General features: G+C 55.4%; 6 protein-coding genes across 7 annotated transcripts in view; 3 read left to right on the top strand and 3 right to left on the bottom strand.

The window, feature by feature from the left end:
* Positions 1-187: 187 nt before the first annotated feature.
* PTSG_03449 (Na+/Ca2+ exchanger NCX3 isoform) lies at positions 188-7,467 on the top strand. The gene is made up of 20 exons (XM_004995977.1): positions 188-689; positions 1,043-1,234; positions 1,640-1,765; positions 1,958-2,040; positions 2,288-2,393; positions 2,547-2,606; positions 2,867-2,977; positions 3,142-3,229; positions 3,494-3,594; positions 3,772-3,840; positions 4,018-4,150; positions 4,332-4,600; positions 4,889-4,972; positions 5,208-5,303; positions 5,513-5,592; positions 5,864-5,972; positions 6,130-6,223; positions 6,401-6,525; positions 6,698-6,836; positions 7,055-7,467. Exons 1-20 carry the CDS (start codon positions 351-353, stop codon positions 7,165-7,167), a joined length of 2,517 nt encoding a protein of 838 aa, XP_004996034.1. The 5' UTR covers positions 188-350; the 3' UTR covers positions 7,168-7,467.
* PTSG_03448 (uncharacterized protein) lies at positions 7,406-11,125 on the bottom strand. Its single transcript, XM_004995976.1, has 11 exons — positions 11,015-11,125; positions 10,528-10,690; positions 10,035-10,251; positions 9,788-9,864; positions 9,436-9,524; positions 9,137-9,238; positions 8,725-8,826; positions 8,350-8,479; positions 8,111-8,163; positions 7,851-7,941; positions 7,406-7,703 (listed from the first exon to the last, which is right to left on the bottom strand). The coding sequence occupies exons 2-11, from the start codon at positions 10,669-10,671 to the stop codon at positions 7,605-7,607; spliced, it is 1,104 nt and encodes a 367-aa protein (XP_004996033.1). The 5' UTR covers positions 10,672-10,690; positions 11,015-11,125; the 3' UTR covers positions 7,406-7,604.
* Positions 11,126-11,198: 73 nt separating this feature from the next.
* On the top strand, positions 11,199-14,370 carry PTSG_03447 (uncharacterized protein). Its single transcript, XM_004995975.1, has 5 exons — positions 11,199-11,313; positions 11,632-12,014; positions 12,381-13,345; positions 13,560-13,682; positions 13,851-14,370. Exons 1-5 carry the CDS (start codon positions 11,300-11,302, stop codon positions 13,884-13,886), a joined length of 1,521 nt encoding a protein of 506 aa, XP_004996032.1. The 5' UTR covers positions 11,199-11,299; the 3' UTR covers positions 13,887-14,370.
* Positions 14,371-14,571: 201 nt separating this feature from the next.
* PTSG_03446 (uncharacterized protein) lies at positions 14,572-17,470 on the bottom strand (the record flags this gene model as incomplete). The annotated part of the gene is made up of 6 exons (XM_004995974.1): positions 14,572-15,263; positions 15,603-15,776; positions 16,141-16,212; positions 16,383-16,527; positions 16,815-16,930; positions 17,267-17,470. 6 exons carry the CDS (start codon positions 17,468-17,470, stop codon positions 14,874-14,876), a joined length of 1,101 nt encoding a protein of 366 aa, XP_004996031.1. The 3' UTR covers positions 14,572-14,873.
* Positions 17,471-17,711: 241 nt separating this feature from the next.
* On the bottom strand, positions 17,712-22,060 carry PTSG_03445. Of its 2 annotated transcripts, none has more exons than XM_004995973.1 (8): positions 21,934-22,060; positions 21,282-21,372; positions 20,123-20,907; positions 19,639-19,807; positions 19,260-19,406; positions 18,800-18,946; positions 18,564-18,613; positions 17,712-18,338 (listed from the first exon to the last, which is right to left on the bottom strand). In XM_004995973.1, exons 2-8 carry the CDS (start codon positions 21,285-21,287, stop codon positions 18,167-18,169), a joined length of 1,476 nt encoding a protein of 491 aa, XP_004996030.1. In that variant the 5' UTR covers positions 21,288-21,372; positions 21,934-22,060; the 3' UTR covers positions 17,712-18,166. The 2 variants fall into 2 exon arrangements, with proteins under 2 accessions (XP_004996030.1, XP_012493084.1); XM_012637630.1 differs by having other exon boundaries at positions 22,014-22,060.
* Positions 22,061-22,444: 384 nt separating this feature from the next.
* Positions 22,445-24,220, top strand: part of PTSG_12024 (uncharacterized protein) — a gene marked incomplete at its 5' end in the record, with an annotated part of 6,809 nt that continues 5,033 nt past the window's right edge. Inside the window, 5 exons of the mRNA XM_004995972.1 lie at positions 22,445-22,538; positions 22,866-22,980; positions 23,358-23,448; positions 23,616-23,699; positions 23,983-24,059. Coding sequence (XP_004996029.1) covers positions 22,445-22,538; positions 22,866-22,980; positions 23,358-23,448; positions 23,616-23,699; positions 23,983-24,059 — 461 coding nt within the window. The remainder of the gene's footprint in view (positions 22,539-22,865; positions 22,981-23,357; positions 23,449-23,615; positions 23,700-23,982; positions 24,060-24,220) is intronic.

The following is a 24,220-nucleotide window of genomic DNA, read 5'->3' as shown; positions in this document are numbered from 1 at the left end:
CAGTGTTGTGATGTGGTCGTCAGAGGACAAACGAGGGTGGGCGAATCAGCGGACAAACGATGTTGACACGCCCGCCCAATCTGGCATGCTTCATATAAACACGCCCGCCAATCTGGCATGCCGTCGCTCCCAAACAACACAACACACCCACTTATCAACCCCTCCCACCACACCTTCAACCACACGCAAACACACACACACACACACACACACCACACACACACATCAACCACTGCCATCGGCATCTTTCTGTGTGGCGCTGGCCTTTGACGCCTTTCATACTCTTCTTGAGCCGACCTGTGTACCACTGCCAACCGTTCTTTTGCCTCTGTTCCTTGCGGGCTGCGAGCATGGTTCGTGGGCTGTCGCTGGCACTGGTTGCCACCACCGTCATTGTGTCGCTGTCGCTCGTGGCTGGAGTCCACGGCGAGCCATGCGGTGACCGCATTGTCAACAACACAGAAAAGCCAATCTGCAAAGGCGGATCCGGCACGTTCTTGCCCGCCTTCAACGCCTACGGCGAGGACAACTGGTCGGATGGCCTGAAGATCTTCCTGTACCTTGCCGGGCTCCTCTGGACCTTCTCCGGCATTGGCATCATCACCGATGTCTTTATGGAGGCCATCGAGGTCATCACCAGTAAGGAAAAGGAGGTCAAACTGAAGGACGGACGCGTCGTGCACGTTCAGGTCAGCAGCAGCAACCAGTGTGTGTGGGTGTGGGTGGGGTGTGTGTGTGTGTGTGTGTGTGTGTGTGTGTGTGTGTGTGTGGGCGTGAGTGTGAGTGTGAGTGTGTTGGGAGGGGGGTGCAGATGCGTTTGGGTGTGGGGGTGTTGTCTCTATCTGTCTCTTTACCTGTCCCTCTGTGTGCCTTTGTGTCTCTGGCTATCACTTTCCCTCCCGTCTTCCTCTCCTGCACGCACATCATTGTGCACAAAACCTCGTCTTTGAGCTCAAACTCACCACCACCATCACGATTGCTGCCGTTGCTACACATTGATGTGTCTCCTTCTCTTCCCCTTCCCCCTCCCCCACCAAATCAGGTCTGGAACCCCACCATTGCCAACCTGTCGCTGATGGCACTGGGCTCCTCGGCTCCCGAGATTATCCTCTCCGTGATTGAGGTTGTGGCGGGAAACTTCTTTGCCGGCGCCCTTGGCCCGTCCACCATTGTTGGATCCGCCGCCTTCAACCTGCTCGTCATCTTCGCTGTCTGCTCCCTCGCAGTGCCACAGGTTGGTTATCACCGCAGCCCACAGTGTAATCGTGCACGCGTGTGCGCGTTCGTGTTTGTGTGTGTGTGTGTGTGTGTGTGTGTGTGTGTGTGAGTGTGTGTGTGTGTGTGTGTGTGTGTGTGTGTGAGAAAGAGAGAGAACGAGAGAGTGTGTGTATGTGTGTTTGTGTTTGTTTGTGTGTCTGTGTGTCTGTGTGTATGTACATGGTTGCGTACATTTGTGCGCGTGTATGAGTGTGCTTCCGCGCATCCGACGCCTCTTCGTGTTCCTCCCACCCCTCTTTCTCTTGGTGGTTTTTCCAACCGCTGCTCCTTGCTCTCTCCACTCTGCCCGCCTTTTGCTCGCGGACGGCCTTCACACGTGAGCACCCCTCCCCCCTCCCTTTCACTTTGCGGCGTTCACCAGGGCGAGGTTCGGCGGCTGGAGCAGTACGGCGTGTTCATCGTCACCGCCATCTTCTCTGTGTTTGCATATGTCTGGCTCATCATCATCCTCGTTGTCTCCTCGCCAAACGTCGTCGAAGTCTGGGAGGTGCGCTGCTGCTGCTGGTGATGATGATGATGATGATGATGATGATGATGCTGGTGGTGCTGGTGGTGCTGGTGGTGTGTGCGTTCCGGAAATGCACCTCAGCTTCTGTTGGTGACTTGTATCTCTTCCCCAAGCAATGCAACTCATCTAGACACCTGCGCTTGCGTAATGTGATGATGCAATGTGCACCAGGGTGTGCTGACGCTGCTGTTCTTCCCAATGCTGTTGGGCCTCAGCTTCATGGCCGATCGTGGATACTTCGACTTTGGAAAGCGGTGCGCCACTCACAAATGCACCGTCCACGTGTGCTCCCCTTACCTTGCCTTGTGCCTCTCAGTTTTCACGACGCCCCTTTGCTATTGCGTTTTGCCAACACCTTGAACGTGCTGCTCAATACCTCACGAAAGCCTGTCATCCATCACACCCTCTATCCACACCCTCCCGCCGCCACCACGACTACCTCACACCACCATCACGTCATCACCACGACCATCGTCGCCACGGCTTTGGTTGTCACGGCAGGCACCCGGCTTCTGTTGACAATGTGCTGCGCATTGACAACGACGTTGAGCACGGGCACCAGTTCCACGACCCATACGAGGCAGACACCATCATCAAGCGAATCGCGGTGCGCACACGCACACACACGCACGCACGCACACATGTACATTCACACATGCGTTCACGTGCGCTTTGCACTGAAGACACGCATGCACGGTCACATACGCTCACTTTCTCTCATGCGTATATGTGTGTGTGCGTGTGCACTTGAATGCTCCAGCGCTCCAACTCGATGACAATGGAGGATAAGGTCAACCTCGCCCTCGCAAAGAAACTCAAGGTGCACCCGTGCGCCTTGACTCCTTTTCCTTTGTTCTCCCCAATGTCGCCGTTTCATGTACATGGCCGCGCCTTGCACTCACCCTATGGGTTGCCTCTTCTCCTCACGACGACGACAACAACAACAACAACAACAACAACAACAACAACACCAACAACAACAACAACAACAACAACAACAACAACAACAACAACAACAACAACAACAACAACAACAACAACAACAACAACAACAACAACAATAACCATCACCGTCATCAGGGCGAGCGAGTGTCGCGTGCGCAGTTCCGGATTGACGCGACGCGAAAGCTCGTCGGCTCTGGCGGCATTCTCCCAGACTACAACAAGGCCAAGTTGCAGGAGGCCCTACTCGTAAGCTGTCGACATCCACACCACACACACACACACACACACACACACACACACACATACACACACACACACACAACACCGAACACACTCGCACCCGAACACATACACACGCACCCGAACATGCACACACGCACTCTCACCCCCATGTGGGCATGTGTTGGCAGCGGGACGACTTCTTTGAGGCGCACAAGACGAAGTTGGCGAAGAAGAACTTTGTTGGCCTCGAGTCGCTCCAATACTCCATCGGCGAAGGTCAGCAACACACACACACACACACACTCGCACACACGCTCACACACACACACACACACACACACACACACACACACACACACACACACACACGTGCACGTGTACGTACCGCGTTGTCACAATGCATGTCAGTCATGGTTACAGCAGGGGTATTAGTAGTGATTGATGGTGGTGGTGGTGGTGGTGTTCTTTCTCTGCGTTCAGCATACGCTCATGCCTGACATGCTTGTATGTGTGTGTGTGCGTGCGTGCGTGCGTGGGCAGGCGACGGCCACGTGAATGTGAAGATTCTTCGGACGGGCGACTTGTCACTGCCGCTGACCATTGAGTACTACACCGAGGGCGACACGGCAACCATGGGCGTGGTCAGTTGCATGCAATCACCTCACACTTGTGCCTGTGTGTGTGTGTGTGTGTGTGTGTGTGTAGTACATGCTCGCGTGGATGGATACGTGTGCGCATGTCTGGATGATCTGTTTCGTGAAGCACATGGCACTCACACGTCAAGCCACTTTACTGCGTGTGTGTGTGTGTGTGTGCAGGATTTTGAGGAGACGAAAGGCGTGGCCGAATTTTCTGCTGGAGAAGAAGAGAAAGTCATCCCAATCAAGGTATACACACATGGGCACACGCGTGCGCATGGTTGTGCACAAGATACACACACACACACATGCAAACACACATGCAGACTCATGCAGATACGTTCACAAACATGCTTGCGTGCGTGCGCATGTGTTTATTCATTTTGTGCAATTGCTCACCTGTGTGCATGTGTGGCGGTGTTTCAGATTATCGACGATGACGAGGAGGAGGACGATGAGCATTTCTACTTCTACATCAAGAACCCGTCCCCAGAGCAGTATCTCATTGTGCCCGGCCGCAACCGCGCACGCATCACCATCATCGACGACGACCACCCAGGTCATCACCGCGCCACATGCACACACTCGTACCCAGGGCAACATACACGAATGCACGAAGATCATGTACACGCACACACACTCACATACCCGCCCGCGCACATACACACGTACACTTTGTGACGCATGTGCACTCACCACACTCATCAATTCCCCACCCCCCTTTCTTGTCCCACGTTTAGGTGTTGTGTCACTTGAGCTGTCCAAGTTCAGCTGTTTGGAGAACGTCGGAACAATCTTCCTGTCTGTTCTGCGGCAGAACGGATCCAAGGGGGAGCTGAAGGTGAATTACGCAACACAGGACGGCACGGCACACGCCCCCCACGACTACGAGGAAACAAAGGGCACGCTCGTGTTTGAGGATGGCGAGACGGAGAAGGTGATTGCCATCAACATTGTTGACGACGAGGAATACGAGCTTGACGAGCACTTCTTCCTCACCCTCGAAGAGGTTCGTCCATGTTCATATGACGCAATAATGTTTCTGCTGCGGCTGCTGCGACTGATGTTGCTTGCGCTGCTGTTGACTTGATCCTGTTGGTGAGCGGCGCAGCCGTTGTATTGGGCGCGCTGTGCTGTCCGTTGCTCGTTTTCCTTCGGTTGTGAGCATGTGTTGCCCGCTTGTGCCTCGCATGTTCGCCGTTCGTATGTGTCATTCACATGAATTCATTGCTTCCAACCACCACCACCACCGCCGCCGCCGCCGCTGCTGCTGCTGCTGTTGCTGCTGCTGCCACAGAGCGAGGATGTCACCTTTGGCGAGGTGACCAAGTGCAAGATCACCATCCTCAACGATGATGAAGTCACCACGCTCGCTGACAAGGTTTGCACTTCGTTGCTTGTTCTCTCAGCACACTGTATGCTAGTGTCGTCTCCGCTTTTACTGTTCTTTAGATCGGTTTCGGTTTTGTGTTTTGCTCCCTGCGTGCTCGCGTGTCGCCCTTCCTTCTTCAGCACCACAGCAACCGCCCAACACGTCGCTCACCACCATCCACCACTATTCACAATGCGCCATTCACGGCTCGCCTTCATCACCACCGCGGCCACGACGCCTGCAGGTGACGGCGCTGCTGAATCTCAATCTCGACAAATTCCGCATCGGCGGCACGGACTGGAAGTCGCAGTTTGTCGACGCGCTCGCATGGCCGGAGGAGGTGTGGGCACCATCGTCGTGGTGGCGATTGGCAGTGGATCATGTTCGTGCTGCTTCTAATCCTCTTCTTGACAGCCAGACAAAGAATTCGCATTTACTTCCTTCAATTCGTCTTGTACCCCACAAACATTTTCTCACCACCACCACTACCACCACCACCACCACCACCACCACCACCACCACGACGCCCTCCTCGCTGTTGCTTCTCAGGGCTCTGGCACGTTTGCCATTGTGATGCACCTCATCAACATCCCCTGGAAGATCATTGCCGCCTGCCTTCCGCCCACCTTGTACGGTTTAAGTCGTAGTCTGAACTGGCGCAATGGCAACGCGCACGCACGCACATACACACACACACACACACACACACACACACACGCACACACTCACACATACACACTCACACACTCACACACACGCACGCACGCACGCACGCACACACACTCACACACACGCACACACACACACACACAATGTGCATCTTGCACGTCGCACCGCTTCACCTTCACATGCGTTCACCAACACACCCAACACCGTGGCCGCTGCCTTGCTTGTTTGCAGGTTCCTGAATGGCTGGGTGACGTTTGGGTCAGCGCTGATCATGATTGGCATTGTCACGGCGACAATTGGCGACCTTGCCTCTCTCATGGGCTGCGCAATGGGCCTTGAGGTGCGGAGATGCACGCACGCACTGCTTTCTTTTGCTCGCTGCGATGGAGGTTTCTGCCAGGCATCGTGATGGTTGCGCACCGCCCACTCGCCCACTCACCCTGCCACTTCCGCCACAATCACCACTCGCTGCTGCTGCTGCTGCTTCATCTTGTCAGGATGCGGTGACAGCCATCACGTTTGTTGCCCTCGGCACGTCGCTCCCCGACACATTCGCAAGCATGTCCGCCACAATTGCATCAGACACAGCAGGTTCGCATGCATGTGTGTGTGTGTGTGTGTCGATGGATATGAGGGACGCTGAGTTGCATAGCTTGTGCAGACGAGTGTTCGTTCCACAACCAGCCAGACATGTGCGCTTCTACTCACCTCCTTGCTTCCTGTGTTCATGCCACAATCCCCCGCTCCTTGCCTCGTCCATCCGTGCAGACGCAGCCATCACCAACGTGACGGGCAGCAACTCTGTGAATGTGTTCCTGGGTCTTGGCCTCTCGTGGATCATCGCCGCCATCTACTGGCCCGTCGTCGGCAAGACTGACGAATGGATTGCAACCGTAAGAGCACACACGCACGAGAACCAACCACATTTATGCAAAGAGATAGTGTGTGTGTGTGTGTTGCCTTGTGTAATAGTGTGTGTGTGTGCGCGAATGAATTGAATAATTTGACCAATGCTTCCAAATGTCCCTCATTTGTGCCTTCACCTCTTAACGCGACCACAATCAGGTTCCCCCGTGCATCAACGCCAAGTACTCCAATGCAGTGTTCTGGGTTCCCTCTGGCGACCTTGCTTTCAGTGTCATCATCTTCTCCCTCTGCTGCATCATCTGTCTGGGCACACTCGTCGTTCGCAGATACACCGTCGGTGCGTCCTTTGTGTGTGTGTGTGTGTGTGTGTGTGTGTGTGTGTGTGTGTGTGTGTGTGTGTGTGTGTGTGTGTGTGTGTGTGTGTGTGTGTGTGTGTGTGTGATGTGCATCTTGGAAGCCGTATGCACGTGTCACGTCACGACCTTGTGTTAACCCACCGTATCATTACCTCACCATCCAGTATCAACCACACACACACACACATGACTTCATCAGGCGCTGAGCTTGGCGGTGCGTACGCCAAGCCAACTGCTGCACTGTTTCTCACGCTCTGGCTGATGTACATTCTTCTCTCTTCCCTCTCCACATACGAACACATTAGTCTGTAAGCGCTTGCCTTCGCCATTACCATCACAATTATGTGTGTGTGTGTGTTCTGTTTTGTTTCCTCGCGGTGTCTGTGTGTGTGCGTGTGTCTGTCTGTCATTTCCGCGACCACTGGCCTCAATTTCGTCCTATGTGTGTGTTCGAAAGCTCTTTTCACCTGCATGTGTCCTTCTGATCTTTCGTGTTTTCTCCTTCTTTTTTGTTGTTGCATGACACGCGTTGCTTGTCTTGATCAACCAGTGGTGCTGCTGCTCATTGTATTTGGTTAAGTTTAACAAACAAAAAGCAACCTCTCAACCACAGACTTGACTTTGATCAAGACACAAGCACACAGAGAGAAGGAGAGAGAAAGGGTGACAAACCACATAATGCGAGCTTGCTTGTGCAGCCAAAAAAAAAAAGCGTGCTTCTATGCAATTGTTGTTGTTGTTGTTTGCGTCTAGACTGCCGCCTGCCACTTGGCAACGAGGTCTTTGTTCACACCAAAGTCGTTCATCACCTTCATCTTGATCTCATAGTCGCCATCAGGGAGGTCCTGCTGCACGCACACATACACACACACACACAGGTGAACATGAACGGAAGCGATCAGCAAGCGACGACACTCACAGACACACGTACACACGCACACATGCACACACACGCAAACAAGCAAGCAAGCAAGCAAACAAACAAACAAGCCAACCTTGCGTTTTGTTGGCTTTGAGAGGCGTTCAAAGACAGATTCCTTCGAAGGGCTGCGGCTGCGGCTCGTGCTGGAGCGACTGACGGGCCGACTGCACGATGCAATAACACACACACATGTACACACAAGCACACGTGCCAGCACAGTATGGGGATGAGCACGCTAACACACACACACACACATGCACGCAGACACGTAGAAACGCAGGCCCAGATTCATACACGCAGGAATAGTGACATGGTGCGCCAGCTGCTACGAACCTTGTCTTTGGGGTTTCCCATGGCAGTGTTGGCTTGTTCGGTGCGTCCATTTCCTAAAGACAGCAGTGTGCAGTGCAGACGCAGAGGACAGCAGTCGTGTGAGCGCAGCCAGACGGGGGCACGATCACAGATCCAGGTATGGAGGGCATGAGCAACAGCAACGCAGCCTTGTCACGACAGCCATTTCCAACACCATCATCATCATCACCATCACCACATGCACCAACACGTGTACGCACCACATCAAGGTCGCGTGTGATCTTCGCTTCGCCAGCGAGCACGTGGCGATGGTGGTCATCCTCCCGCCGCCCCTCAAGCCCGAGCCCAACGCCGTCCTGCGAAAAGCGGTGCTTGTGTGTCCCGTTGTACCTGGCGAGGGCAGACGAGGAGGAGAAAGAAGAAGAAGTGTGTGTGTGTGTGGGGGGGGGGGAACAGCAAGATATTGTGGATGTGAGAAAGTGTGGAAGCAGAGTACTGGTGTGTATGTCACATGCGCGCACATCAAAAAAGTGGATACATGGCAATCAACACAGCCGTACACTGCTTGTCTCCCATGCCCTCTTGTACTGCTGCCTCCCATCTCTGATCACAAGACCACGAACGACGACTCGCACCGCTTGTGGTCGGTCAGCCGAACAAACACATCGGGGAGGTCGTCTGTCTCTGTTGTGGCGCGATCGTGGCGGCTCTCGGGCTGCGTTGAGCGAGGTGTCCACCTGATGCAACCAAACACGCAAACGTAATGTGATGTTAGTGGTGGTGGTGGTGGTGATGATGATACGTGAGTGAGTGTATGGGAGTGAGAGAGTAACAGAATGAACATGTCACCATATGCATGCAGTGCAGGTTGAGCACCTGTGTATGTGTGTGTGTGTTGTGTTGTGTTGTGTGTGCGTGTGTTGTGTTGTGTTGTGCGCGTGTGTGTGTTGTGTTGTGTTGTGTTGTGTTGTGTGTGTCCTATGTGATGCTTCCCCATGACCACCACAACTGCCAACATCCACACGATTAACACCAACTCCGTCGCACCATGGGTCCTCGGCCTTTGCGTCCGAGACGCGGAGACTCTTGATCAGATCCTGCGACCGCCGCCACGCGCTGATCTGCTCGCTGTCCTCACCAACGACCGTCCTAAAAACACACACACACACACATCACACGTGCATCAAAGTCAGTGTACCATTGGCACGCACAAGCACAAATCCACACACACGCATTCGGACCTACACGCATACACACGAATGCACACACGCATTCATACACACACACCGACGACACCTCACAGCATGCAGGCAAGCACTAGTTGGGCAGCGGGTGCAACAACATACAGTGGGAGCTGGCCAATGTTGTCGCGTTCGCTGTAACCGTGGTCGGTGTTCCACCTTCCCTGCGTATCACCGGACCGCTCAACGGGGTCCTGCGCACCAACAAGTAGATGGCACCAACCAGACAACAAGTAGATGGCACCAACCAGACAACAGCGCAGCCAGCAGTGAGGTGGAACTGGGGAAGGCACGTCAGCCGACGAAAACGCAGTGAAGAACAGTGTGTGTGTGTGTGTGTGTGTGCGCGCGTACATGTGCGATGTGCAGTGCAGCGCAACATGCATCTGAAATGTATCCACTTGTCACTCGGTTCGTGCACACACACACACATGTCCCCTGGTTCGCGTGTACGCACGTCTCTGAAGGAGGAGCGCTGGACGTTTTGGGAGAGAGGCCGGATGGTGCGGTCGCTGATCTCGACGTGCGGCAACACTACACAAACAGACAAGCAGGAACGAGGTTAGCAGGGAGGGGATGGCAGAGAGGAAGAGGCCCCAGCACATATTGCTGTGCAGGACAAACTGGTCGAGCAACTGCACGCAGCTGCATGACACTGCGTGCACCATCTTCAACTTCGCCTCAACAAGCCTGGAGCAACGCACCTCTTGGCGCCTCGAAGGTGCTGGTGTGTGTGGTGGAATTGGCGATGGGGCCCTTCTTGTCGTACACGGGGACCTTGTGGGTGTGGATGCGGCTGGACAGCGCCTCAGTCGATGGCGTCGGTGGCAGCTGGCGGCGCTTGCGCGGGGACTTTGCTGAGTAGGGCTGGCTCGCTGTGATTTTGTGGGGGTTGTGTCCTTGCAGGTTGCCTTTCCCCTCCTGATCATTGTACGCGCGTGCATAGGATGTAGCAGATGGGATAGAGTGCACATGAGTAAATGCAAGGTGTGTGTGAGAGAGAGTGTGTGTGTGCGTGTGTGTGTGTGTGTGTGTGTGAGAGAGTGTGTGTGTGTGTGATTGTGTGTGAGTGTGATTGTGATTGTGATTGTGTGTGAGTGTGTGTGTGAGTGAGCATGAGCTGGTGCAGGAGTCATGCGCGAGCGAGTTAGAATGAGCGCACGGATCAGGACGGCACCGCCCTTGGTCGGAACTCACAAAGACTTTCGATGAGGCTGTCAAGCGAACGTTTGACTCGCGTGGAACCTGGTGCACCGCCTCGATGGTGCGTGGGTCTGGCTCGTGTGCACGAAACGGCTTGTGCAGCTGTGTCGTGCCGTACACGTCGCGGCGGGGAAACATGGTTCGCTGTTGACCTGTGCTGCAGTGGGGATTCGGAGGGGGGGGGGAGGCGGTGTGGACGAGACAGGCAAGCGGGGGGGGGGAATAGGAGAGGAAAGTGCAGTGAGAGGAAGCGAGGGACGGAGAAGGGGATCGTGTAGCCAAAACGCGCGCCAGCCATCAACCAAGCAGGATGTGCGAGCAAGCAGGAAAAGCACTCAGCGTTCACACAGCAACTCATCTCATAACCACAGTTCCAAGCGCGCTCACACACCACACAACACAACACACAACACACAACACACAACACACAACACACAACACCACAGCAGCGCCCACGACAGCTCTTCCAACGACCGCGCACCAGGTCGTGAGGGGTGGAGTGTGTTGGCGATGGATGGCGTGCAGCTTGGCTTGTTTTTGGTTTTTTGTTGTGGTTGTGGTCGCCTTGATTTTGTGCTGTCGGACGGCAACCAAAACAACCGCAAGTGTCGCGTGCGCACCGGTGGATAGGCAAGAGTGCTCTACAACTCGCACATCCAAAAAACCGCACACACGTTGACGGTTTTTCAAAACTTCCCGCCAACCGCACGCTTCACGCAACGGCTACAGACTGCACCGCTCGCTTCCGACAACAACCACAACGACGATGATGGCAACAAGGTGTGTGTGTGTGTGTGTGTGTGTGTGTGTGTGTGTGTGTGTGTGTGTGTGTGTGTGTGTGTGTGTGCGGGATTTGGAGAAGCAGCACCAACACCACTGCCGGTGATGGTTTTTGTGTGTGAGCGCTTGCGCTTGTGAGCCAGTGATGTGTGTGGCACAGTGAAACGGCACCTCATCTCTGCTGCCACAACCCATCCACACTCACATGCACACACTCGCAATCACATGCACACACACACTCAATCACATGCACACACTCACTCACATTGACACACACTCACTCACATTGACGCACCCCCCTCCCATTTTCCTGCACAGACACGCTGGGAAGATGATGCTGGTGGCAGCAGTGGCCTGCCTGATGATGGTCACTGCGCGTGTGGCCGCCAGTGGCGACAGTGACGTGCACACCGTTGCTCACAAGCTGCGCGGTTCCCTCCCAGAGAGCGGCGCACGCGTCCTCAGCGGCAAGTCATACTACTACGAGACGGAGCCCCAGCCCCTCATCGACCCCCAGAACGTCATGCGCAACCCGCTCCTCCTCGTCTCCGAGCACATTGTTGGCACCTCCGACAACGAGTGCAAGGTCACCGTCAAGATCCCTGGACGCAACGATGTCACTGACACCCAAGTCTCCTTCTCCCCATTCACCAACGCCACCCTTTCCTTCAGCAAGGGCGCCAACGTGGACATCCACACAGGTTGGTTGTCCCCACTGAACAAGGCGCAGCATGTTTTGTGCGCGCGTGCTTACGTACGAGATGTGTGTGAGTATGTGCGTGTGTGTGTATATGTGTGTGTGTGCGCGCGCGTGAGAGTATGTGGTGTGTGAGTGTCTGTGTGTGTGGGTGTGTGGGTGGGTGGTGTTGGTTGGTGTTTATGCGCCCAATGTGATCGTGGACTCACATCTTCAACGTCTCACTCTCCTGACTCGTGCGCACACGCGCGCGCGTGCGCACTCACTCCTCTCTCACTCGCTCACGCCCCCTTCCCCTTTTCCTTCCCCTCACACTCACAACACACACACACACACACACTACAATGCATCTCACGCTGCGTCTCATCAGAGATTGACGCGTGCCGCATGTCTGGTGTGCTGGGCGGCATTGCCGTGATGATCCTGGCGCCCGCCCTGGTCGCCGTGCCGGCCGTCCTGCGTCCCGTCATGTTCCTTGTCAGCGCGGTCGTGTACCCTGTCTCCGCCGTCACGCGCGACTCCCGCCCCAGCCGCCTCACCTTTGTTGCCGCGCTCGGCGTCATTGCCACCTTCACCCTGCAGCGGGCCGTGGTTGAGCTCGTGCAGCGCGTGGAGGAGCAGTTTGGCCTCACTGCCGTCGGCGGCGCCCTGCTGCTGCTCTCCGTGCTCGGATACACGCAACTGGAGGCCACGGGCCAGCCCGAGGACCTGCGCCGGTATGTGCAGATTGCCCTGCAGCTCGTTGCGCTCATCGTCATCCAGACAAGCTGCCAGGACATTGAGGCCGGGTGGGTCATTGGCATGCTCGCCTTTGTTGTCTCTGCATGGCCCACGCTGTTCAACGGCCCCGCCACCGCCGCTGCCGATGAAGGCAAGCAGGCCGAGGACGTGCAGGAGCAGGAGTACACCATGACCGCCACAGCGACCACCACCACCGCCACGACCGGCGCCTCTGCCGTTGCGTCGCCGGAGCAGCAGCGCGTGCCGGAGTTTGCCGCGCTTGTCTCTGACGATGAGGTTGACATTGATGAGGACGAGGAGACGGGCGAGGTGCGTGTTCGCCAGGTGCGCACGCGCCGCTACATCACCCGTGCCGCCAGCAGCCAGGAGCCCTCGGAGTCGCTGCTCTCCGATGACGAGGAGCCCTCTGTGCCTGTCCAGCAGCAGCGGGAGGTGCAGGAGGAGGTGCAGCCACGCCGCCTGCCACAGCGCACCACCCGCACGCGTCCCCAGCGCACCCGGTCCGCCACCCGCGCCGCCACGCGTTCGTCGGCCTCGAAGCCAGCCCGCTCCTCAAGCAGAAAGACACGCGCAGCAGCAGCAGCAGCAGCAGAGGTGCGCAACATGAGTGTGTGTGTGTGCGCGCGTGTGTGTAGGTGTGTAAGTGTTTGTGTAGGTGTGTAAGTGTTTGTGTGTAGGCGTGTGTATGTGTTGTTGCCAACCCCAAGCATCGTGCTCTTGAAACGAATCTCACACTTGCTCACTTCCTCGCTTCTTTCGCTCCTCCTCCTTCCCACCCACCAACCTTCCGCTCTCCGCCTTTCTGAAGTCCTCGACCCCTGTGTCGCCGAGCCGCCGCGTGTACAACAAGGACGAGGTGGCCCGCATGTCCAACCAGGAGGTTGCTGCTGCCCTCAAGGCTCGTGGTATCGCCCGCCCCGTCACAGAGTCGGTCAGTCGCCTATGCCCCTTAATTGGGTGCTGTCTGTTGTTGACTGTGCAACGACAACACCGCAAAGCACTGCCTCCTCCACCACCCGCCATCACCTCACACCACCTCACACCACCTTACACCAATTCACACCACACCACACTCGCGTGCGTGCGTGCGTGTGTGCAGACGCGCCGCTTTGTGGAGAAGCTGCTTCTCAAGTGAACGCCGCTGCTCCATTCCCACCAACTGCGACAGCCGCAGGCTCCCTGTTGTCCCACGCATACTCACCCACGCTTCCACACACTACCTCCTCCCTCCTCGTGACGCTCTTAACCTGCCACCGCCGTCTTTCTTCATTTGTCTCGCGCCTTGTTGTTGTTGTTGTTGTCGGCTTTTGTCGTTGGCCCCAATCACTACCAAGTCCTTTCCTCCTCCTTCTCCTCCCCCCCCCCCAAGCACCCACACACGCTTTCGCTGTGTGTCATTTCCTCTCTCGTGTCAGTTGAGTGTGTTGCTGTATGCACACGGTGCGATTGCGTGCAGCATGACTTTGACGTTGCGTGCTGTACCCGTTTCAGTGTCGTCTTTGTCCTTTTTGTTTTGCCTTCACGTGCATTGTGTGCGTGTGCACGCCGTTTGTCTATTTCTTCTCTGTTGTGTGTTCGCGGCTATTTGTTTGTTTGTTTGTTTGTTTGTTTGTTTGTTTGTTTGTTTGTTTGTTTGTTTCAGTCTGCTCCCTCCTGTGCACCTCAGCATGCATTCACATGCACACATGTCCAGAAAACAATTCCCTGACCCGTCTTTGCTTCTTGATTTGTGCAGTGTTGTTGGTGTACGTTTGTTGGAATAAATGGCATTTTGTCGACACATGATAGCACAAGCAAGCAAGCCAGTGTGTGTGTGTTTGGTTCAATTGGTGCTGGCTGACATCTTTGATGTGATGGGACCAGAGTCTTCGAAGCTCTTTAGTCTTACAAACAACATTGAGCACACGACAAAACATCAATCCAAAGAAACACACATCTCTTCAACAACAACGGCACTATTCGCACACGCGCGCGCGTGTTTGCGCATACAATCACTCACGCACGAATCCCCCCCCCCACACACACACACCAATCACACACACACTCACACACACACTCACACACACACACACCAATCACACACGAACGCATGCTTCATCAGCTAGCGCCACAAGCCGCAGCTCTACTTCTTGGGCACAACCACGCGCGTTCGGTAGCGGTGTGCGCCTGCAACACGTGCTGTCGCCTCGTCCACCTCCTGCGGCTCAGCGCTGTCCAGTTCAACCCGCGTCTTCACATTGGCAGGCTTCTCTTCTGCACCACGCCGACCACGCCTGTCACCACCACCACGCTGCTGCTGCTGCTGCTGCCTCTGCTGCTGCTGCTGTTGCTGCTGCTGCTGTTGGTGGTGGTGCACGCGTGCGGCCTGCTCGGCAAGGGCTGGATCGAGTGTGGTCATCCGGGTGAGGTCAAGCCTACGTGTGCCGGCGGTGCGCGGGCGCTGCTGCCTCCCCGCCGCCGCCTCGGCAAGCTGCTGTCGATACTCCTCAACGTCAAACCGGTAGCTCGTCTCCTGTCAGGCGCGGGGGGGGGCATGAGAGCGGGAGAGGGATTGATGTTGTGGTGGTGTTGTGGTGTTGTGAGAGAGGTGTATGGCGAATGAGGAATGGTTGCGTTGCGTTGGAGAGGAAATGGGATGTTGGAGAGGAGGAGGGATGATGTTGGTGAGAGACGGGGATGGAGGGAAGGAGTGATTGTAAAGCGTGGCACGTTGTGATGAGGAACTTGCACAACAAGCCATGCGTAGACGTGGCACATCACGAAACGCAAAAGGATGCATTTCACATGATGAAAAGAGAGTCGTGCATGCGACAGATTTTGATGAGACAGGGTGGATGGGGTGGGATCGTACCGGGTGGCGTGCAAGCTCGGCCTTTCCTTCGTTGACGGCGCCGGCAAAGAGGTCCAGCATGAGGTTCACAGAGGTCTCCGAGTCGTCGTTGGCAGGGACGGGGTAGTCGACGCTGCTTGGATCGCAGTCCGTATCCACAAGCCCGACGCACGGGATCATGCAGTCACGCACCTCCTGCAGGGGACATTGAACGACAAAGACGGGCGGAGGGGGGGGGGGGACGAAAGCAAGAGCAAGTACAAGAACAAGATGAAGGAGGAAACCATAAGAAGAAGAACATGTGATGGTACACACACACACACACACACACACACACACACACACACACACACACACACACACACACACACACACACACACACACACACACACACACACACACACACACACACACACACATGCGGGGTGAGGGTTGGAGGAAAGGAATCAGCGACCACCACAAGAACAGCACGCAAGTCTCTACACGTCCGCACAGTTCCGCACAGAGTGTCGCTATGGCTGACACAAAGCCGTGAGTGGAGAGGGGGGGAACGTTTACCTTGAGAGCAGCCTGGTTCACGGGCAGCGAGAAGAACAGAACAAGATCTGGCAGCTGCATGCCGCCGAGCACCTGGATGGATCACAACACGACAGTGCATGCCATCAACCGGTCAATGAATACAGGACAGTCACAGGCACAACCCACTTTCACAAGACCACACATGTGGAGCTGTTCACAAACATCCCAACGCACGCACGCACACACATGCACGCAGATATGAGACAGGATTGCATTCTCACCCTGTATGTGTTGGTGAGGCAGCCTCCAACCCACTTCTTGGAGACAAAGTATTCGCCACAAGATGTGGCGGTGCGTCGCACCATCGTCTCAAACTGAGGACGATTGCTTACGAACAAGATCACGCCGCCACGGGAAGCAATTTCCCTGCAGGGCGTTGCCGCATTGTTTGTTGATGGTGTGGAACGTTGATGAAAGCCGGGGATGGACATCAACTCAAGAGATCTTGAACAACAGGATTGCCGAAAATAACAACGTGCGCGCATCCACACACACACACACACATGCAAGTACACAAATGCAAATATGCGTGCAATGACACAAATCCAAGTACACACACACACTCACTCACTCACTCACCGCGCGCATGCAAATACACAAATGCAAATATATGTGCAAACGCACGCACAAATGTTTGAAAGAGGGCAACTCACCTGGTAATGTCAAGGGCGCGCTGCAGCAGGGGCACGGTCTTGTCCAAATCCAGGACTGTCAGGCCATGGCGTTTCTCGTAGATGAAGTCGTCCATCTTTGGGTTGTTGACACCGTGCTGTGGTAGAACCCAAAAAGAAGCACAAACAGGCACAACCAACAACACACACAGAGAGAGTTCAAATGCGTGGAAGAGCATGAGTGAGGCATGCATCGCAGTCAAGGCACACCTTGCTGAATCAAACTGGAAGGTGGTGGTGGCCCAAATGGATACAAATAGAAAATGTGCAATTACACACTTACATACACAGCACATACAAATGCACATTGTTTAAACAGCACACCGCCGTCCACACATGCACAGTCAAACAAAACACACACACACACACACACACACACACACACACACACACACACACACACACACACACACACACACACACAAAGCACGCACCGTGTGACCGAGGTGCACGCGGGCCTGGACAAGGTCTTCCATACTGAACGTGGTTGCGGTGCGCACATGCGGCAACCACCTTGGCGCCGCTGCTGCTGGTGTTCCTGTTGCTGTTGCTGGTATTCTCCTGCTCACGTGCCGCAGCACGGCAGCCACAACACCACTAGCCATGCCGGTCGCCTTTGCACCACCACTCGCCAGCATCGTCGTGCTCGTCTCTCTTCCCAGCGTGGTCGCAGGAGGGTGGATTAGTGATAGTTTGCTAAAATTATCCATGAATTTTCGTTGCCACTTGGTTGGTAGTGTGTGTGGTGGTGGTGTCTTTGTCGTTGTTGTCGTGCAAGCGTTGTCACATCATGTCACACTCACACACACACACACACACACTCACACTCACACACACACACACAGACACACACACACACAGAGTTGTCTCCATCCATATGTCAAAAGGTTCAATCCTTCATTGTCAAAGCCACATGTTGTGCTCGAACAACACATGACACAAGCAACAACAGGCATGGATGGAACAAGACGACGATGGAGGGAGGCAGGCCCACCAAGTGAGGCATACGTAGCAGTCACAAAGAGAAAAAAACGAACAACATCAACAACGACAAGAAGCAGTCCAAGAGAAAAGAAAAAAAAAAACAGGACACCAAAGAGACACTACACAACACAACGCCACGCACACGACGCAGAACAAGAGCCATCCCATTCCCGCTTCCACCCAGTTTGCACACAAGTTGCGCTTGTCGGCGCCGGTGAAGCGATAATGTTGATGTCGATGATGATGTCGATGATGATGTCGATGATGATGATGTGGGTTCAGGTGATTTGATGGGTGGCGACCGGTGACGGCGGTGGGTGGCGATAACCAAAGCAAATGGCACAGGCTGGCTAGTACTCCTCAAACTCCTCCTGTTCCTCCTCCTCCTCCTCCTGTTCCTCCTCGTCTCCCTCGTCCACAACAACTTCGTCCCCGTTCTCCTGCGCGTGCTCCTCGCCCTCCTGCACAAACGGCCCGTCAATGCCCTCCTCAGCCTCGTCATCAAACTCGTCCTCCCCGTTGCTGTTTGGCGTTCACAACACACAGGGCAGCAACAGCAGGGGTGGTGGTGGTGGTGGCAGGAAAGGAAATGAGAAAGCGTGCAGGAAAGCGAGAGGACAAGCAGGCAGGATACGATGTACACACACGCATTGGAATGCCATGGCAAAGCAAGAGCAGCACTGAGTCACGTGAGAAGCAACGACCACCACTACCACCACCACGACAAGCAGCAGGTGCTTGACTTACAAAGCGTACAGGGAAGTTGGGTCATAGTCTGTGCCGTAGTGACTGCGAACCTGCGGGGGGGGCACAAGCGCGGAAGCATGGAACGCATAAATGATAGCGAAACGTGTCGATGCAAATGACAACCCTCCCCACATAATCACACACGCGCACGCCTCACTCGCAAGCATCACCCCCGCATACACGCATACACGCATCTCACGCTCACTTCACACACACACACACACACGCACACATACCGAGTCGTTGAGACGGGAGCGTGGCACTGGCGTTGGCTCTGACAGCTTGACGCGGGGGTTGTTGGAAGGGATCCAAAGTGGGGGCACCTCCATCTCGAAGCGAGGGCCCTTCTCGGGCGAAACCTGGCCGTAGCCGTGGGAGGCAACCTGAACCAACGTGACGCCAATCATGGAAGGAAAGCAATACGCAGAACGTGAGCAACGCAGCACGCACATGAAGTAACAACGACGGGCGTGAACCGGTGGCCCAGCAGCTTAGGCACGCGGATACAAACACACTTGAGCCACACACACACATACACAAACAACCACACACACACAAAAAAAAAGGGGGGGGGACACATACAAACACACAAACAACCACACAAACACACACAAATAACCACACACTCACACACAAACAACCACACATACACACACAAGCACTGTGAGGACAGCAGCGCACGATCCATGCATGCACCTTCTCTGTGAGCTGGTTGCGGGGCGCTGCTGGCGGGTCGCGTGGGACCTCGCCCTTGAAGGTGAGCGACCACCGCGGCTCGGGCTGCTTGGGCGCTGGCTTCTCCCCGCGTGGTGGCGGCGCCTTGCCGTACTGCGACGAGCGCACCTGTTGAGAGAAGCGGGGGAACGTCCCATGGCAGGACGTGCGAAATAGGTGAGACGAGTGGTTTGGTGGCGGCATCGGCGAGAAGACAAAAAGCGTATTCATCAGTGCACTTGCAATTCAACCTTAACCGGCCAGCACACAACGAAGCTCGCGAGAAAACGAGGCTACAACTCCCATACACAACAGCACCACAAGAAACGATGTGCACACACGCGCGGGTGCGACACTGCACCTTGTCTGCGAGTGGCGTCTTTGTGGCAAAGGGCTCCAGGGGCTGGTCGAGCACGGACGAGGACTTGTCAAAGGAGAAGTCAACGGGGCCACGCTCCTTGTATTGGCGGGGCGCAACCGGCGGCGACGCAAGCCCGTACTTGCTCGACGACGCAGAGTCCCGCAGCGCCCTGACGCAATCGAGAGGTGGTGGGGACACGCAATTGGTGGAAGGGGGGATGGTGAGCGGGTGATGGTGAGGCTTCATTCAAAAGGAAATGTTGGACGTTGTTCCACAATCAGCAGCGCAGAGCAACAACAACAACAACAACAACAACAACAACAACAACAACAACAACAACAACAACAACAACAACAACAACAACAACAACAACAACAACAACTGAAACAACAACAACAACAACAACAACAACAACAACAACAACAACAACAACAACAACAACAACAACGACAACGACAGCGTCGTGCGGAGTGACATGACTGACTTTTGTTTTGGGGATGGGGTGTGGTTTGGAGGGAGGCCGAAGCTGAGCTCGAGTTTTGACCGCGAGTTGACTGAGGAGAGGCCGTCAAGCACAAACTCGCCCTCCTCCGTCTCCTTGTTCTTCGCGTCCTCTGCAGCCTCCTTGTCTGATCTGTCCATGAGCAGCGAGTAGCGCGGCACAAACTTGCTCGGCGTCGTGGACGTGTCCATGCTGTTGGAGCGCCGGGGCGCAGACGAGGGCCGCTTTGCGTCAGGCAGCACGCGCCCGTACCCAGACGATTTGACCGACTGCCGCAGCTTGCTCTTGGGCATTTGTGGGCGGAACTTGAGCGAGGGCGCAGAGGAGGGGCGGGAGACAGCGGCGGACACGCGGCCGTAGCCAGACGACTTGACGGTCGAGAACTGTCGCTGAGCAGACGGGGAGCGCTGGATCTCTGGTTTGAATTTGGGAATCTCGGGGGCCACCTCCTTCCTGGTGGGGATGGCGCGGCCGTAGTTGGACGATGGGGCACTCTTGCGGATGGGGCTCTCCTGCAGCTCGGGCTTGAAGGTGGGCACCTCCTCCCAGGGACGAAGGTCGTTGGGCTCGAGCACAACGCGCTTCACCACAGGCACGCTCTTGCCGTAGCCGGAGGACCGTGCACGCGTGCGCAGCTCTGGCGAGGACATGAGGTCTGGCTCAAAGGTGGGGACCTCGTTGTAGATGCCGTCCCACTCGTTGGGCTCCTCCCGTTCAAGCTGGTCCAGGCCACGCTCAGGTGCCAACGCCCACGAGCTCTCACGGTCCTGCTTGCGAACACGTGTGTGCAGGCGTTTGTGTGTGTGCGTGAGGAGGTGTGTATGAGAAGGTGTGTTTGTGTACGCGTTGGTGGGAGACAGAGAGAGAGAGTAAGCGAATGTGAGTGCGTGTGTGGGTGCGTGCGTGCGTGAGTCAGCTCGTGTGCGTGGATTGCTGCATGTTCAGTGGTGTCTGAGCGCTGCTGTTGTTGTTGCTGTTGTTGTTGTCGGTTGTGTGACCAGTGCTGTTGGCGTGTACTGGACAACTGCGAAAATGCGGTGTGAGCGCCGTGTAGCTGCACTCGTCAAAGGGCACTGCAACTGCAGTGTCAGTTGCCCCAGTGATGGTGGTCAGTAGGGCAGGGCGGGCAGCAGCGACTGACCGTCATGATTGCTGTGGCTGGTTGTCGATTGATTGATAGGAGGGGAAACAGTGGTTTTCTTGGAACGGAGTGCGTTCGGTGCCTGTTTCAACTGCATGTGGCAAACCAAGGAGGAGAGCGGCGGCCAAGGATTGTGAGCGACAAATCAACAAGGGCTTGCAAGTAAGCTCAGTTGTGCTGGAAATGAAGCAGTACACGGGGTGCTGATGACGTGACCCCACACAACAACAAATGCCGACGATGGTGCTGGCGGTTGGGGCGAGTGGGCACGGAAGGAGCTGTTGCCGTTGCGGGTGTTGCTGGCATAAGAGCGGCATTTGAGCACTGCATGCAGTGATCGCAGCCAACTCACACGCACCACGCACTACACACACGCACACACACACAAACACACACACGCATGCACATCGTCCCCCATCCATTCTGTCATCACACCACACCACCGCGCTGTTTTGTGCTGCTGTTCAGTGGGAGCTCCACACCGACAAAAAAAAAAAAGCCTTCATCGTCCTCTTCTCTTCAACCCTTCCTCCTCCCCTTTGTTCTCAAGCACCCGCAGCTGCTCATCCACAGGCAAGGCCGCAAGCCCAAGCCGCATTCCACCCATGCACTCGATCAAGCAGCGAGCGGCAGATGGGGCTCGTGTGCTCACCCTGAGTCTCAGTGCTGCCACAACGGCCGCGAAGAAGCAAAGCAGATGGGGGTCACGCAAAGGCACAAGAAGCAACTCACCGCTCGCTCGCACACACAGGGGGGAAGCGAAGGCACTGGAGCGCAGCCGAAAATCTGACATGTTGCCAGTGAAACCTCGAACCCGAATTTCCCCGGGAGTTTTTTACCTGGCGTTTGCAGGATTTTGTGTGAGACTGTGTTGCAAATTGCACCGTTCGCCAATTTTGCGGAGCATCAGAGCTGTTTTGAAATTCGCGGCACACCAAACACAAACAGCGAAAAGAAAGAAGCAAAGCAAAAGCAAAAAAGAGGGAAAACGCAGGCGAAGGAGGACGGTGCTGTCTGGCTGTCTGGTTGCGAGCGAAGCTGGTTGCTGGTTGCGAGCGAGGAGACAGCGGCATTCGGAAGGCGCTGGGCTGACTTCACTGTGGGGATCAGTGCAAGGACAACGCAGCAGCGCGTTGGAAAAGGAGGGAACGTGACAAGAAGTCATGGATACCAGTGGCGATGGCGGTGGTGGTGATTTTGGAGACCAGCTTGTGCTCTCCGATGACGCTGCCACGGACTACGAGCCAACACAGGACGGTAGGCTCTCGTGTGCAGTGTGTGTGTGTGTGTGTGTTTTGGGTGGGTGTTGCTGTGGGTACAGCTGTGAGGCTGTGTGAGTGTATGTATGTGTATGTGTGTGTATGTGTGTGTGAGATGTGAGTGGATGGGTGTCGAGTGTGTTGGGGTGTTTGAAGTGTACAAACGACATGTGCAAACACATGCGTGCGTGCGCAACGTACGCGTTTGTGATGTGTCACGTCAAACACTATGCCAGTCCGTGGTGTGGTGGTGTATGTCTAGCATCAGCTGTCACGTGTGTGCCTCACACAAAGGTGTGCACGTGTTTGTGGTGGTGATTGGCAGAGATTGAGGCGTACGCAAAGGAAGTGTTGGAGATGGATCCGGCGGAGGACCCTGACCTCTTGTACATTGCTCGCGATGCATTGAAAGCACCGCTGCCAAAGAACTGGAAGGCTTGGTGCGTTGGCTCCAGTCCAGACATGCTGCACGCTGTACTGTGCTCTGTGCTCTTTGCTTCGTGCTCTGTGCTCTGTGTGTAGGTGCATGTCTGTGTGTGTGTTGCTGAGTGTGTGTTCTTGTATGCCTGCGCATCGGGATGTGTCTGTGTCCGTTGTTGTGTATGTCTGTGCATCGTTGGGTCCCTCTGCATGTGCGTGTGTATGTCTGTGCCCATGGCTGCATGAGCATCTGTATGTGTGTGTGTGTGACAATGACACGCTGAAGCAGTGCGTTCATTTGTGGTGCGTGTCTTGCGCGTCTCTGTGCTGCCTATGCGCGCCATGTGCACTATTGCCTCCTCACACTGTGTGCGATGCACTTGTCTTTCGCATGCAGCCAAGACAAAGGCACCGGTGAAATTTACTTTTTCAACTTTGACTCCGGCGAGAGCAAGTGGGACCACCCGTGCGATAACGACTTTAAGGAGGTCTGTGTTTGGAGTGTGTGTTTGACGAAAGCACGAACGTGCACACGAGACAAGATTTGGCTGCTGCGGCGCGTTGTGTCTCCGTTCCGTTGCCATCTCGGCCGCAAATACTCACTATCGCACAACACCGTTACAAATGAACGCACACACACGCACACACGATGCAGTTGTACCAGAAGAAGAAGGCTGAGAAGCAGGCAAAGGGCAGCGCAGCGCCCGCCAAGCAAGAGCAAACCACCGCCCTGGGCAACGTCATGGATATGGGTATGTGTGTTCATGTGTGTGTGTGTTCGTGTGTGTGTGTGTGTGTGTGTGTGTGTGTTCGTGTGTGTGTGTGTGTGTTCATATGTGTGTTCATGTGTGTGTATGTGTTCATATGTGTGTTCATGTGTGTGTGTTCATGTGTGTGCGTGTGCGGTTTCGCGCATGGCAACAGTTGAGCAGTGTGCACCACGTGCGCATGGTTTGCGAATTCCCTTCGCCCATCACTCATTGTGTCACGCAATGCGCCATCTTGGGACATGACATCCCTAGACGACTTCCTGGCGGACCAAACAGACGACGAGCCAGAACTCTCAGATTCGGGCGACGACCACACGCGCGCAGCACTGGTGCGGACAAGGGAAATTGGAGGAGTGGAAGGTGTTTCTGCACGCAGCTTGCACGAAACACACACAAGATGTACGCCGCGTTGCACGCACACACAGGCGCGCGCAGTTGTTCGCTCGCTCACATATGCCCTTCACACGCTCGTTCCTGCCCATACTCGCCG

Source organism: Salpingoeca rosetta (assembly GCF_000188695.1).
Source record: "Salpingoeca rosetta unplaced genomic scaffold supercont1.7, whole genome shotgun sequence".
Classification (NCBI taxonomy): Eukaryota; class Choanoflagellata; order Craspedida; family Salpingoecidae; genus Salpingoeca; species Salpingoeca rosetta.
Note: the sequence above shows the minus strand (reverse complement) of the source record. Positions and strands in the feature narration are given on the sequence as shown.

What these genes read in the sequence shown, in the direction of transcription:
- PTSG_03448 (XM_004995976.1), bottom strand. Translation starts at nt 10,671, where the DNA reads ATGTTTCCCCGCCGCGACGTGTACGGCACGACACAGCTGCACAAGCCG. An exon ending in CACCTTCGAGGCGCCAAGAG is followed by an intron (nt 9,865 to 10,034) that starts GTGCGTTGCTCC and finishes CTGTTTGTGTAG; the next exon opens with TGTTGCCGCACGTCGAGATC. An exon ending in AGCGCTCCTCCTTCAGAGAC is followed by an intron (nt 9,525 to 9,787) that starts GTGCGTACACGC and finishes GTTGGTGCGCAG; the next exon opens with GACCCCGTTGAGCGGTCCGG.
- PTSG_03445 (XM_004995973.1), bottom strand. An exon ending in ACCCCATCCCCAAAACAAAA is followed by an intron (nt 19,808 to 20,122) that starts GTCAGTCATGTC and finishes CGATTGCGTCAG; the next exon opens with GGCGCTGCGGGACTCTGCGT. An exon ending in AGACGCCACTCGCAGACAAG is followed by an intron (nt 19,407 to 19,638) that starts GTGCAGTGTCGC and finishes TTCTCTCAACAG; the next exon opens with GTGCGCTCGTCGCAGTACGG.
- PTSG_03447 (XM_004995975.1), top strand. An exon ending in CAACGTGGACATCCACACAG is followed by an intron (nt 12,015 to 12,380) that starts GTTGGTTGTCCC and finishes GCGTCTCATCAG; the next exon opens with AGATTGACGCGTGCCGCATG. An exon ending in CCCGCCCCGTCACAGAGTCG is followed by an intron (nt 13,683 to 13,850) that starts GTCAGTCGCCTA and finishes GCGTGTGTGCAG; the next exon opens with ACGCGCCGCTTTGTGGAGAA.
- PTSG_03449 (XM_004995977.1), top strand. Translation starts at nt 351, where the DNA reads ATGGTTCGTGGGCTGTCGCTGGCACTGGTTGCCACCACCGTCATTGTG. An exon ending in CCCTCGCAAAGAAACTCAAG is followed by an intron (nt 2,607 to 2,866) that starts GTGCACCCGTGC and finishes CACCGTCATCAG; the next exon opens with GGCGAGCGAGTGTCGCGTGC. An exon ending in CGCTCGCATGGCCGGAGGAG is followed by an intron (nt 5,304 to 5,512) that starts GTGTGGGCACCA and finishes GTTGCTTCTCAG; the next exon opens with GGCTCTGGCACGTTTGCCAT.